The sequence below is a fragment of the Streptopelia decaocto genome, assembly GCF_964273445.1.
Source record: "Streptopelia decaocto genome assembly, chromosome: Z".
Classification (NCBI taxonomy): Eukaryota; Metazoa; Chordata; class Aves; order Columbiformes; family Columbidae; genus Streptopelia; species Streptopelia decaocto.
The window spans coordinates 80,179,076-80,194,676 of record NC_138657.1 but is presented as its reverse complement, the minus strand read 5'-3'; the positions used below and the strand labels follow the sequence as shown (position 1 = coordinate 80,194,676).

Sequence of the window (15,601 nt, the reverse complement as noted above, 5' to 3'; positions counted from 1 at the left end):
ACTCAACCAAGATTAGTACCTTTACCACAAAAACGTAAGTGTTCCATTAAAATTGGAAGCTTTGACTTTCCAAAATAAGAAGAATTCAGGTAGTGTCCGTGAGCTTCATTCAGTTTTTTATGCAGATGTGTTATGATAGAATTTCATCCTCTTGATTAAAAGCCGAACATGAAATTTTGCTTTTGTTGTGGTCGAGTGGATCTCAAGCTGCTGGTGGGATGACGGATTCTCCGCGGGAGCCGCCCCGAGCAAGGGCGGGATTCACAGAGATTCCTGACAACACAGGAGCGTTGAAATGTCGGAAGAATGTGGGTTTTTTCTTTCAAAGATTGTGGGCAACTTTCTCATTTCCCTACGAGCCGCGTCTCCTCTACCAGCAATTAGTCCCAGACTCTGCCAAAACCGTGTCACCGTCACGCTGAGGTCCTCACGCTCTTTGAACGAGCTGTTTCTTCCCATTTTCCTCGGTAATTTCTGTTTCCTATGAGCTCAGCATTATCTTCCTCCTCCTGTTTTTGGTTTGTTTTTTTGTTTTTTGGTTCGTTTTTTTTGCAAGGATCAGAGATCACAGCAGGTCCTTATCTGTTAGAATGTGAAACCTACCTGCACCACCTGCCAGAGGCAGCACAATTCTCCCCTCTCTTCAATTCTGCAGATAATTGTAGTAACAATACAGAAGGTTAAACCTGAATTTTTTCTTGACTCATTTTCACAATTCTGTTACTTAAGACAAAATAGACACAAAAAGGCAAAACCCAACAACAACCCCAAAAAACATCATCTAGCATCTGTCTCTGTCTTGCTTGGTGCTTCGATTTCTAGAGAGAATTGTTCTCCCATCCAGCAAATCGATCTGCTCAAAACAAGGGCTGGGATTTCAGGGATGACAAGAGAGGAACAACAAATTTGAATCCCAAAGTCATCAAGCCATCAGTTATCTTTGTTTTATGAGCTGGGCGGCATAATTAAGATAATGGTTTCTGGCTCCGGCTGTGTCTCACCACAGAAAAAACAGAGCTCAGGAGAGATTCTTGTCATATGATACACTTTTCCTCAATTCTACTGGGGAGAATTAACAAAGATCACTCGATGTGCTGGAGGCTGGGATTCAGACACAAGTGGATATGACTGTTTTTTCAGAAGAGAGGTGTCCAAAGCCTACGAGATGTTGGAGAACCTCCCAGTAGCGTGAGCTTACAAGATGTTGGAGAACCTACCAGTAGCACGAGCCTATGAGATGTTGGAGAACCTACTGGTAGCATGAGCTTACGAGATGTTGGAGAACCTACTGGTAGCATGAGCTTACGAGATGTTGGAGAACCTACCGGTAGCATGAGCTTACAAGATGTTGGAGAACTTACCGGTAGCATGAGCTTACGAGATGTTGGAGAACTTACCGGTAGCATGAGCTTACGAGATGTTGGAGAAGCTACCAGTAGAGTGAGCCTACAAGATGTTGGAGAACCTCCCAGTCACATGAGCCTACAAGATGTTGGAGCACCTCTCAGTAGCATGACTTACAAAATGTTGGAGAACCTGCCAGTAGCATGAGCCTACAAGATGTTGGAGAACCTACTGGTAGCATGAGCCTACGAGATGTTGGAGAATGTACCAGTAGCATGAGCAAAATCTGTGTGTAGCTTCACCAAGGAGTAGCCAGGTGTTCATGTGTAGAAAGGCAGTAACGATTAGCTCTGACCATCTTGTGGTACCCTCAAAGGACTCTAAGTAGGTGTTGAAACTTTGCCCCATACGCTTCTTGAGTTGTTTTGAGTTTCGGATGCGTGACTGATGAGTTCCTCTGGGATACGGGATGGAGTTTGCAAAGTGTGTCCTTTTGGGATGAAAGGAGCTTTAGAAATGGAGGTCTTCTGATGTCCCACATGGAGAAATGCCGGTGGGATGTCTGCTTCTGCTGCGACCTGCTGAGCTTGGAGAGGGATCAAAGTTAAAGCCTGACCTAACTGTGTTCTAGCTAACAAGGACCAGCTGGAGCACAGACAAGGGGGTGGGGAGGGAAATGTGGTGAAAATCAACTTGGCCTCATGAGGGAGATCCATGGAGGTCGAAAGGGAACGCACGGGTCCTTGGGCCTGGAATTTGTGATGGGGAAGGTACATTGGGGACATCAGGTGCTTAATTTGGGGACAAGATGGGCTTTGTGGCCTTTTTTATTTCTCCCTCTAATTGCTGTGGCTTTAGATGCTCCAAAACCCCCAGGCAAGTCACGTAGACTCTCGTAGTTGTATTGAGATGTTTAATAGTTGTCTTAAAGCCTCTGTCTAGAAATCATTGGAACTACAAGGGTTTTACTTTAATGCTTGAAAATTAAATTTCTAGCCCAAACTGTAAGACTGGAAGGCATCAAAAACCCTGACATGCAGAAGTACTGACAGATAGAAATACAAGTGTACGTCAGTGCGCAGTACTTGAAAATGTGAATTTACTAATTAAGCTGTGTGTGTTAAATTGTAAAGTCATCTCTGCATTAAAAATGACTGTGGGAGAATACTGATAATTGTGCTAATTTGGTATTAACGAAATCACCCTGGCTGTGACACAAGCAATAACATGATTATTCTCTAAGATGTATTGATGTAGGGCAAGAAGATGACAGCTTTGTGTGTAAATTAATGCCGAGATCTCTTCTTTCCTATATATTTCTGTGCTCTGATTTTTCATTCCAGGTGATCAGCTTTTTCAGTTCCCGATTAGAACAAGCTGGCGCGGAACTGTCGGTGGAGCGAGTTCTGGAAATCATCAAGCAAGGAGCTGTTGCTTTGCCCAAAGACCGGCTAAGAGTAAGTGCTTGAGACCTCATCAATTAAAATGTCCTTTTCCAATCAATTACACACACACCCTTTATATCCAAGTGTCAAAACATTGTTTTTCCTATCAATAAGCGTTGTGAATTGCTTGTATGTGTCTGTTTTAATTTAAATTTGTAATTTGTGCTAAATGTTTGAGTTTTCTTGATTAGTTGTTAAAATGAATTAATATTTGCTGAGGTTGACTTTTTCTTCGTGATATCTCAAAGACACAGTCTCACCTCTCCATCTGTTATTTAATTAAGCTGTAACCAAACTTCGATCATTCTTTTTATTTTATTAACTTATTCTTCTTTCTCTAATGTTCTGCACCTCCGTCTGGGCCTATATAAAATGCTACAAAAATACATTTCTGGTGCTTTAGTTCAGCATTAACCAATCTACTGAAAATCAATTCAGGACCCGAAAATCTAGTCAACACGATCATGAACTTTCTGCATAATCCTGAGCAGATCCCTCCGTTCTGAGAACCTGTCAGATCTCACGAGGGATTTACCAACTTGACAGATTTTGTGAGGCTAAAATCCATTAATGGCTGTGTGATGTTTAAATACTGCAATAATGAAATCTCTGTGAGTAGGTAAGTAACTGAATGGGAATTATGTGGCTTTTTTAAACACACAAAATTTTGCTTCTCCATTTTGCCAAGTGTATTTTAAATACTCTCTGCTTTCTGCAGAACCGTTTTTATTCCTACTCCATGATTAGAGAGCGAAAGTATCGTCTCAAGACCCACTTACTTTGTGATAACTTTAGAAAAATACCATCTGATAAGGCTCACTGAGGACACACGGCCATTGGCGATGGCCGGTAATTTATTTATGCCCTGGTAATTGTAAAACACCCAGTGGGAATTGTCAAGCTGGCTGCAAGTACTAATGCCTTTCCAACAGTTCCCTGTGTCACAGATTTAGTCTCTCAGACTGAATTAATTTGGGAGAGGTTGGTCTAGAGTCTGAACCCTGTAATTCCAGAGGAGTTGTTGGATCCAAATGCAGCCCCTTGGGTTGCGTCCCTGCTACACTGGGAATCCAGAGACATTTTGGTTTTTTTATGACAACTTATTCTTACATGCAGATAATTAAAAGCTCTTAGGTTAAGATGCTACAGCGATTCTTTCATGATGTAGAGCCATCACTAAATAAATTAGCTCCTTAGGAAAAAAAAATGTGGTTTTATCAGTTACTTAGTGTGCCAGATGACCCACATGTTGGGCCACAATTTAAAGAAATGTTGTTATCCCATCCAGTTTACATTTTATGCATTAATTATATACAGCATTCAAAATGATGTGTTTATATTGCCACTTAAATCAGCACATCAGCATTTTTTGACAAGCTGTGTAAATCCTCACCACGCAGTCTGGTACTTCTGATTTTAAGGATGCTTCTTGTGTGATTTGGAGCACTTACCTTTGGGGACAAGGTTACCAAATGGACACAGTCAATCTGGCACATAATTCTTCTGCACTGTCCACTTACACCTACTGCATTTTATCTTTTTTTTCCAATTCTTTTTGCTGAGCAACAATTGAGGCAGCGCAGGTTACTCCTGCATGAAGAAAAGTTGGTGACACTGGCCTTGGTATCTTTAATGTCATGCATTAATTTGTAAATGCAAATAACTTCATTATATAACCGTAATGATGAGCAGTATGTGATTCTGTCCTATAGAAATGACTTTGTGAGTCTTCGTGTCCTTTATCCTTGCACCTCTCTCCTGGGAGTCTCATACTTCCTCAGGTCTTCCCGTTCCAGTCTGTGAGGTTTTCAGGAGAGACTGTTCTAAAGCTCGACAGAATCGTGTTAACATCAGACTAAAGTAACTCTGGCACTCTGAGGAATTTCAGCAGCTAAATAAAGGAGAAAGCTTTAATCCATATCTTTAGCAACACTCTTGGCCTACCAGCCACCCTATGCACCGTTGCTTTTCCTGCACAATAAGCTGTTTACATTGCTAAGTTCAGTTTTGCCAGCTGTACAGCTGTGTAGGCCAACTAATATTGCCTGCTGAAAGGACATTTTTTTCTAACACAGGCTGGTTTGGGTACAGCTAATTCAGAGAAGTGGCTTCTGGGTAGGAGTTCCTGGCCAGCTTGGACAATTTATGGGAGAATTAGGGGTCTGTTGCATCTGGTTTGACGTGACCTACATGTAATTCATAGAATCACAGAATGTTTTGTGTTGAAGGGACGTTCCCAGCTCCCCCAGTGCCCCCCCTGCCATGACAGGGACATCTTCACCAGCTCAGGTTGCTCAGAGCCCCGTCCAGCCTGGCCTGGGATGTCTCCAGGGATGGTTCAGCCACCACCTCTCTGCCCAACCTGGGCCAGGCTCTCACCACCCTCAGGGACAACAATTCCTTCCTCATGTCCAGCCTGAATCTCCCTCCTTTAGTTTAAACCCATCACCCCTTGTCCTGTCACAACAGGCCCTGCTCAAAAGTCTGTCCCCATCTTTCTCACAGGCCCCTTTTAAGTCCAGAAAGGCCACAATAAGGTCTTCCCAGAGGTTATGATTTGCAAAAATGAGGATTGCAACAGCACTTTTATTCACTTGCTTCCCTGCAGCTCAAACAATGGTGGTTTTTTTTTCTTACATGTAAGTACCTAATGTATGCACAGATAAATATAGTGAATGTTTTCAGTTGCTTATCTCAGCCTTTGCCGAGGAAGTCAGCATTCAGGAGGCGTTACGTGCATTCAGAGCTTGAGTCTGTTGTTCAGACAGTAGTTTAAACATTGAATGGATGTCAACTAAAAATAACAGCACTTAAACCCACGATCCTGATCTGCATAATGGAGCTTATCGGTTTTGTAGCACACCCTGGTACTCCTGCTGCTTCTCACTGTGGGAAGCAACATGGGATGCAAAGTGAACGTGTGTGTGTGTAGGAGTAGGTCATATATATATAGATATATATGTCTATATATAGATATATATTTGTGCTCGTGTTAGGAAAGATATTCTGCGTTTTCTCAGCAAACAATTATTGGGAAATGGGAAATCTAACTCATATTTTCCTTCCAGACCTAGGGCGATCTGACTGGAGACAAACAGTATAATTAACATTATTTTAAGCGTATGCTTTTAGCGTGTACTGCAGAAGGCAGGGAAAGTCCAAGCTGAGTAATTAGCCTTTTAGAAGACTTCTGCATAAACAGAGAGAGATAAAGGGCAGGTGCTGAAATCAAGAGCTGGTTATTTCTCCTTTCAGTCTGTGGGAGGAGATAAATGAAGTTAATATGCCCGGGACGGAGGCAGAAACCGCGGCGTGGAGATAGAGCTGTCTCCTTCGCAGACGAGCAGCCCACAATCCCGGCTCCCTGTTTTATTGCAGAAGCTTATTAAAGGCAATTTAGAGATCATCATGATAGGTGAAAATTGGCCTCATTTTTTCTTTCTTTATGTTTTTTTTTTAAGTTCTCAGGCTGCCTTTCTTCCCTTTGGTGAACTATGTGTATTTTCAAGCTTAGGAGCGTGAGAGAAGTGGGACCGTGGCTTGAGTCTGCGCGTTATCTCAGGATTTCGAGGCAGGGAGCCAGCAGATAACCGCTCTGGTACAATAAGTGGGAAAACTTGTTTCGAATGCCAGCTAGTGACTGGCAGCTGATATTGGAGCTGATGGAATGATCACACTTGGGAGGCCACATTTCATGCTTTAGATGAGAAAAGTTCGCATTTGCTAAGGTGCTTAAGGCCAAGATTTCATTTTCATGAACATCTTCTGAGCTGCCTTTATTTTTCTTCTATTTTCCTTGTGTCAATGAGTATTTTATCATTGGTGTGCATTCTGTTGTTCACTCTTGATGTGCTGTGCAGCGATGCCATTATGCCATCAACTCACACCTTTTTGGTATGGTACAAAATTTAATATTTATCTAAGTGCATTCTAGTTTGACATTAAAATTTCACAGAATGTGTATAAGGAGGAGACGTAACAGCCTTTGGTCTCTTGACAGAACAAGCTTTGCTTTAGGTGTTAAAAGCACTTCTCATGGGTTTTCCCTTCTCTTGATGATGTATTTCCAATTCCATCGGCTTCCGTTTGTTTCATTGGAAAATGTCCCTAATTATTGAGGCACCGAGGTGCACAGAAAAAGAGTAAATTGTCATTGGAGTGTTGGTGGCTGGACCAGGGCGGCTTTGTGTCCCTGGCACATCACCCCCCGCCAGGGCAACCAGCGTCGACACCAAAAGTTCAGCTACCAAAATATCATTAAAGTAACATGGGTTTTGAGTGAGGTGGCAGCAAATGCATTGGGCGATGTCAAATGTAGGTACTTTCAGCTCTGAAAAGAGGGTGTTGCTGTAAAAAAAAAATGCATGTGAAGCCCCAAAATGGAGGGAATCTAAACAGTGTCCTGGTTTAGCTACTAAACTTTCTCTGGAAAAGTTGTCTTGTTTCTGCAGATTTTCTTCCTAGGGAGAACGCATCATCTGTTCAACATGGTCGCTTGTATGGTCACACCATGTTCAGCGTGGTCACTTGTATTGTCACACCATGTTCAACACGGTCTCTTGTGCTGTCACACCATGTTCAACATGGTCTCTTGTACCGTCACACCATGTTCAACATGCCCATTTGTACCATCACACCATGTTCAACATGGTCACTTGTACCATCACATCATGTTCAACATGGCCACTTGTACCATCACACCATGTTCAACGTGGCCACTTGTACCATCACACCATGTTCAATGTGGTCACTTGTACCATCACACCATGTTCAACGTGGCCACTTGTACCATCACACCATGTTCAACGTGGTCACTTGTACCGTCACACCATGTTCAATGTGGTCACTTGTACCGTCACACCATGTTCAATGTGGTCACTTGTAGCATCACACCATGTTCAAAGTGGTCATTTGTGCGGTGACGCCATCCAGAGGGGCAGGATATGAGCAGCACCCACACAGTACCCCAGATTGTGAATAAATGTCATTTTCTATGTTTGCATCCTACCTAATATGACGTTGATCCTGAGAGAACATCCTTTGCCCCATCTTCCATCATAATTTCTCCTAATAATGGGTTTTTTTCCCAAGTCTTGATGTCCTTAGTCCTCCATGGTCGTTATTTGACCACGTCAAGATGCAACCTTCAAAATCCAGACCACTGGTCTTTCCTGATGTAAATTAAATGCTTTCTTGTGTTTGTTTTACTTCTGTATCAGCACTTCCCTACCATGGATTTGAGGTTGAAGACAGCGTCTGTATGATGCTGAAAAAAGGTAGAGGCAGAGGAGATGTGGAGATCAGCAACTCCTTCACGGAGCCTTGGGGCAAGAGAGGCAGAAAACATACTTAAAAAATAAATTCATCCAATTCTTCCTGATATTTATGGGGCTTTTTGGCTGAAGGGTCAAAGGTCTTATTAGAGTGGAAGCCGATTTTGTCTAATACATCCTTAGGTCTGACATGAGGCAGCATCTGTGGTGGAACCTTCCCTTTGGTCACCTTCAACTGCCATTAACCCTGAACCTGAAGAAGATCAGATTAGGAAGAGAAGTGTAAGAAACATTTAAACAAAGTGTTTTTGTGACCTTTCCAAAACACCAAACATGTGCTAAGAAGAAGAATATTTATGGATTGTGTATTTCCGTCGAACTTCCCTGCTGTCATGAGCTGACCTGTAAAGTGATGAACGATAATTCACACTTCTTTTAAAGGTATTCATTTTAGAGGTCATGTTCTCCAAGACCTTGAGTAGGGAAGAATATACTCCCCATCCCTTGAGAAATGTGATTTTGAGGAATCAAAATTCCAAGAAACAAAATGATCGAGAAGTTTTGATGGGCCTTGTGGTCAGAAAATAACTTATCATGAAGCCATGAGCGTGCAATCAAAGACGTGTCTGCGCTCAACCGGCTCTGGTTAATCTTAAAAACTGAATTATAAAAGTGTCTGTCAGAACCAGGGCAAACCCTTATTGCAGGTGCTCTTTTATTAATATAAGCCTAGCTACTTAAATTGTTGAGAATTAGTTGAAACTAAATGGAATGACGCTATAATAAGTATGTCCAAGCAGGTTTATACCATTTAAATCTATTTAATTAAATGGTGCAAAGCTGTGTGCAGGCAAGATCTAAAGCATGTGAAGAATATTATGAAAAAAAACTGTGACTATTATAGTACTTAAATTTAGATATTTGCTGCCATAGTGCATCGTATGGGAATGCTTGATTATACATTGCAAAAATGTACAGAAATTAAGTGAGAAATCAGGTTCTTAACCCCATCATCCCAGTAGGAAACCAAACCTTGGGGGCTATAGTTCAGAAATAAATGCCACCATCACTTTTAAATATTAATATTATACAATCCACAGAAATATGTCCTTAATATGAGGTAGATTTGAGTAGCTAATTAGAACATATAGCGTAGTAACAAATTTTGCAGTGAAGACCGTATATATTTTTAAGCAAAATTGCATATATAATTGCATGTATAATTTTAAGCAAAATATGCTTGTTTAAACTTTTAGTTATATGCCCTGGTTTTTGTTTTGTTTTGTTTTGTTTTTTAACACTGAAGCAGCCAAGGGCCAAAGTAATTTAGCTTTTGAGTATCTGTGGCTTCAAAGTCCTTGAAATTTGGTGTCTCCTTTTATTCCATGATTAAAAGTGTATTTTAGCAATCTTTAGAGACGTGTTTGTAGTTGTGTATAATGTAAATACAGTTGACGAGTTGAACTGAATGTTAAAAACACTTCGTTTTCAGAAGCATCCTTCATGTAAGATAGAAATTGGCTAACTTAGAAGCTTTAGGGAAAGTGAAATAGATTATAGAGCAGTCCTTGAGACTTGTGACCCGTGGAGTTTCATATCACTGGGCTCAAGATGTTTGAAATGTTGGCGTAGTCTGGTGGTGTTGGCGAGTCACTTAGAAAGCATATTTATTTATTTTTAAAACATTGCTTTAATTTTTTTAAGTAAAAAAACACCAAAACCCAACCAGAACTCTTCATCCATTTCTCCCAAAGAGAGTTCGCTGATGCTGGAACCGACACCGTATTTATACGTTACTCTCAAGGCTGTTTAAAAGGGGATGTGCTCTCCCCCCTCTTCTAAATGTGAAAATTATACAATATTGCAATTTTTTAAATTATTTTTTTAACATTACAGGGAAGGGGAAGTGACCTAGACAAACCTCCACCCCCCAAATGGCTTCAGAAAACTTCATTTTTCAAATGGGAATGCTCCTGAGAACCCAAACAAGTGAGGTTTGCTTTCACGTAGCAGCTGCCAGTCAATTTTTGAATTAAAAGCAGCTTTTTAACTTAAGTTTACTTCAGTGGTTATGAATTCTTCCACGGGGGTGGAGAAAAATAAACAGTAACTTTTGGCATTGTTGACTAGAACAAGACAAAGAAAATAACAGCTATTTTATTTTGCTTGTCTGCCTGGCACACGGTTAAAAACATATTGATGCTTTTCTGACACCTCTCTATTGAAGACTAATCTAAACATCATTGCAGCATCAGCGCAGGAAAATACGCATTAGCAAACTCTTGAATCTCCGATCTTTAAACTTTCTCGTGTAATATCAGTTTCTTACTGTAAAGGAGCCAAAAATCTCTTTGAACAGAAAATAATAATCAGGCTTTCAACTTGGGGCAAGCACTTTGTAAAGCTTTCTTTCGCAGATTGAGAATAGACGGAGACCTTGAACTTTGTTTTCTTCCCAATCAGTGGAGCGTTTACTGCCATATCCTGACGCTTCAGAGATCCGTGGGGAGAAACCCTTCTCTCGTTGGCTGGATTTGCTGTTGGTTTTCAAGCCGTATCTTCACATAGATGGGATTTTCAAGCCGTATCTTCAGGTAGATGGGATGCCACCAGGCAGGAGGTGAGCAGGACATGGGGCACGTTCCTGGGACTTTGCGTAGCCTGTGGTGAGGAGTATGTAGCTCATAATGATGGATTGAGCTGTATCTCAAAAAACTGAGATTACATCTCCTCGGTTTGTCTCTTGTCTGTTGCTTTAAAGGACAGCATAGGCCTGTTTTTTGCATGGTAGGTGTGAGGAGACCGGCCCATCTCCTAAATCTCTCTAGAGCAGTCATGCCCACAGTGTTCAGCAATCTGGTAAAGATCTCACGACATGAGATCTTTGTGTTTATTCCTACGCTGTATGCGAACACAGCAGGAAAAATGAGTCCAGGAGCTTCTGAGCTTCAACCCGCTTGGTTGAAGTGGGTTGAGAGGAGCAACTGGAGGAGCAGAAGAGATGGAGGTAGAGCCTTGTTAACTGGGGAGCGATCAGCTCGAAGGAGCTGGGAATGGGTCTTGGTCACCCACCCCAAATCTGTTCAGCTTTTGCGAGCTCATGTGTTGAAACGGGCGGTAAATGTAAACTAGGTGGCCAAGAGGCCACCAGCATCCTGGCTGGTACCAGCACTGGTGTGGCCAGCAGGCCCAGGGCAGCGACCGTCCCTGTGCTGGGACCTGGGGAGGCCAAACCGCGAATCCTGGGACAGTTTTGGGCCCCTCACACCAAGAAAGGCCTTGAGGTGCTGGAGCGAGTGGAGAGAAGGGAACGGAGCTGGGGAAGGGGCTGGAGCACAAGTGTGATGGGAGCGGCTGAGGGACCTGGGGGGTTCAGCTGGAGAACAGGAGCTGAGGGGACACAGGGACACAAAGAAACGGCCTCAAGTTGCGCCAGGGGAGGTTGAGGTTGGATGTGGGGAACAATTTCTTCCCCAAAGGGCTGTGGGGCATTGGAACAGGCTGCCCAGGGCAGTGCTGGAGTCACCATCCCTGGAGGGGTTGAACAGATGGAGATGAGGTTCTCAGGGACATGGGGCAGTGCCAGGGGTGGGGTAACAGTTGGATTCGATCATTTTAAGGGTCTTTTCCAACCAAAAAGATTCTATGATGAGTAATGCCATGGAAGGAGCAATGGGATGGGGCTCCTGAAGTTTGTTTGCTCTGAGCATTGACCTTGCTATATCTGGAGTCATGCTCTGATGTTGGTCCAAGGCCACGTACCTTGTTTACAAACCTGGATAGACAGTTATCATAAAGAGAATGGTCTATTTTGATATTATTACCCTGTGTTTATCGCATTATTGAGCAGAACGCATCAAAGATCCCAGTGAAGCGACGCGTCTTGGTGATGTGATGAAGGGCAGAATGAGCCTAGTGAGCAGCATTTTCCTTGGGAGCAAGAAAGGATTTATCCCAGGCTTTCCGGTGAGCCAAAAGCTGCAATAAAACTCAATTCAGACACTTTAGTTGAGAAGAAGCATAATATTTCTTTAGCTTCTCCAACTTCCTTTTTAGATATTCTGGGTTTTAGCAAAATGATGTTCTACTTCCCAGGAAACTCCAGAACCAACAGCGCTTTCTCCCTGTCCCCATGACATCTGGTTGCGCTCGAGTTGTTAATTAATCACAGACATTGTTGCTATTAAAAGCCTGCAAACCACTCACAAAGTTACCCAGGATTTGGGTAACGAAGGGCCTGGAGTTATTATTTAAGTTGTTTTTTTTCCTTTTATCTTCCCTTCAGGGGTCATCAGACTGGCAATATTATTTTTTTTTTACAAGCTCAAACTTTAGACTTTTAAAAGTCAAAATCACTGTGTGTCGAGCTACTTGAATTTCCTGTAAAAATGCTGGAGTCGTGAAGCTATTTGTAATAATATAAAAGCGAAGAAACATTCAGCTTAACTCTGTATGAAGAGATGGCATTTGAATAGATCAGAAACTCACAGCTGAGCTTGTTTGAGGCACATTTGTCATTTTGCAGTTAGGTGGATATTTACTGTTAACATTCAGTAAGACTTATCAGTTACATTAATGAGGATAACTTTAAAAAAGAAAAATCAATTTATAGTTTGAGCGCGGCATATAGCTCCTTTTGAAACTGCATCCCTTGCATCTCGCTAATGCCAAAATCTACCCAATACTTAATGATTTATCCCTCCGTATTTGGCTTTTTGCTGTTGGAAGGGCAGAGGGGGTCAGCTTTTAAACTCCAGAATACCAAACCCCTCATAGCATTTGCCTTTAAAACATAAATGCGTTGCATCCCGACACCTATTTTACCCAACCGTACATTTTCAGCCGGATTGCTTAAGGTAAAAACATCTGACATATGGTGGCGCGGACGGGTTTTTCCAGGGGATCCCGCCCGTGGACGCGGCGCTATCGGCTGGAAGCGGCGTCTGGTGTTGGGTCGGTGCCGTTTGGCTGGAGGACGATCAGCAAAAAGAGACAGTCTGGCTCCTTCCAGGAGCCTCTCGCTTCACGGCTGAGCTCTCCGGCAGTTCCCAAAGCCTCTGGCTGACTTATTTTCCCCACGGACCGTTCATTTATCAGGAAATGAAATTGGTTACAGGAGGGTTTGGTTTTTTTTTCGTGCGTTGCCAAAAAAACCTCGCTGACGAAGTCGAGTTCGTTCCTGCTTTCTGGAGTAGGAAGGACGCATTAACTCCTTGTGCTTGGGAATGTTTGCATCAAAAAAAGAAGCCAGATTCCTTCTGATTTTTAAAGATTTCTGGAAATTGCTGACGTGCTCTCACCCTATATGTATGTAACGTTTATCCCTTTGCATCGTGCTTGCAACTATATAAATATAATTTTAGGACAGTTGAATTATTTTCATGTGAGATATGCCTGCTACAATCAAGCAAGAATACACTTCTTGCTTAAAACACATTGTCCAAAGTATAAGAGGGAAAATTAAGAGTTAGTAAAAATGCAAACAATGCTGCTTTGTTTACAAAAGGAGGCTTTAAAGCATTATGTAGTATATAATAATTTATATTCTTTATTATAATTTATACTGCTTATTATAATTATATACAACCTTAATAATAATTTTTATCTATAATAACTTTTATATAAAGAACCTTCATAATAATTTTGTATATTATAATTTATAGAACCTTAACCAGATTTTTATAGAAATAGACCTTTAATTATGTAGATGAGATGACAACAAAAAAAACCCAAAGCAAGCAGGGTTGCAGTTGTTTCTGAATGTATTTCTGTCTTTACGTGTATTTAGAAACACAGTTGTCTTATGCTGGATTGGGGCAGGCAACACAACCACCGCTTTTTTTTAGATGTTATTTGGATGTCATTTTTGCTATATATCAAGTTTTCAGGAAAAAAAAAATCAAATATACTTTTAAAAATCCAAATGCCTTTTTTTCTGAGACTCGTCAAACTTCAGGCTGCGGAGTCACCAGCACTCGGATATGGGCAAATTCCAGTGAGAAATAAGAGCCGTTTTATTTGTATTTATTCATTTATATTGATAGGTCCTCCTAGTGACTTTGCCGTTATCCAGCGGTCAACATCTGTCTCTGAAGACCCTAGAATTTGTGTCCCTGAGCATCTGAGCTAATTGCTAGCCTTTCATGTTGCAAAACTGTGTTTAAGAGGAGATGGAGAAATCACCCCGAGCAAGTTCCCCGCTGGTGGGTGTAGTTGACTGTTTCTGTATCACTTGCATCGTTTAAATCTGTGCAACGGCGTGTTGCAGCAGGAGCGTTTCTATTGGAACATGTCGATACATTTTAATGCAATCAATAGTCGTAACCTGCTGTGGATGAAATTAATAAGCCTAGAGGTAAAGCACAGTGCACATATGGTAATTATTACATCTGGAAGTGGTTTCTGCATTAATTGGTGGCAGTAGCAAGTCATGCACCCTCACTTAATTTCATCGCTTCTTATATGGAGATCCTGTAAACAGAATTTTTGCACTCTATTATATCAGACCTCTCTCTCCTTTTTCTTAAGAATGGGTCACTGTGAAACTATTTAGAGCTCCCTTAGCTCATTTAGCTTCGTTACGATTTTGGATGCTTTGTCCGTAAACAAAAAGTTGCTGAAGACAGCTCGTCTGCAACCATGGAAGTCTCATCTACACGTCTCCGGGACTCGGTGCCACGAGGGACCCTGGTCGCAGCCCGTGTCCTGCAGGTTAAGCCATCGCAGAAGAACATAAGTAGATGACTTGGCCTTATCGCTGACATAAAAATCAGTTGCTTTCAGAGCTGTCCCTACAGCTGAAGTTAGATTAAAAATATTACAAATATGGCATTCCTTGATTTTTTAAAAAATGTATTTTAGTAATATTAATATCATTCTCCTTAAAATTTTTAAATAGTGTAGCATGTACCCTACTGAGAATCTCAAAATATTGGTCCTTTCCATTCTGAACTAGGGAAGGCAGAAGGTTGCGAAGTGCTGAGGACACTTGGAGATCCCTCATGTCTATTGGTGAGACACCCTTGATGGCCAACGTGGCACTAACGCTCAAACCCACACTTGCTTTATATCTTGAAAAATCAGCGAACCTGTCGTGATCCCAAAAAGACCATGACTGTCATCAGGGGAAACTCCGAAATATAGTGCAGGAAGAATTTAAATGCAGATTTTTCAGGAGCACTGGTGAGGCTTTTCTTGGCTTCAGGATTACGGTGGCAGTTGTGATTATTAAATCCAATATTTTACATATTTTTACTATCTCCTACTCATTTGATCGCAGTTCTCTAAGAAAGAAAGATGCATCCTGCTCATTCGTGGGGCTTTTTTTTTTAATCTTCCTGGAATCCAGAGGAACGAATTTCATCCAGAGCCGAAGGAATGCGGCAAGAGCTGGGTGTTGCACAAGGTAGTTTGGGAGGGTGGTGCCTCGGGCGAGGGACTCGAGTACCAGTGATTCCGCGGCTCAGGAATGAGATCCCTTGGCCAAGACGAAGACGAAGGGTGGACTCGCTCAGGACACTCCTATTCCCAAGCTGTTGT

General features: G+C 41.9%; 1 protein-coding gene across 3 annotated transcripts in view; it reads left to right on the top strand.

Annotated features, from left to right (window-relative positions):
- The window catches only part of DYM (dymeclin), a 183,695-nt gene that overhangs the window by 149,577 nt on the left and 18,517 nt on the right, over nucleotides 1-15,601 (top strand). For 2 of the 3 annotated variants that reach the window (XM_082074229.1, XM_082074230.1), the window contains exon 16: nucleotides 2,688-2,801. In XM_082074229.1, coding sequence (XP_081930355.1) covers nucleotides 2,688-2,801 — 114 coding nt within the window. Of the gene's footprint in view, nucleotides 1-2,687; nucleotides 2,802-9,958; nucleotides 10,052-15,601 lie in introns of all 3 variants that reach the window. The other variant, XM_082074231.1, reaches the window with a different exon arrangement.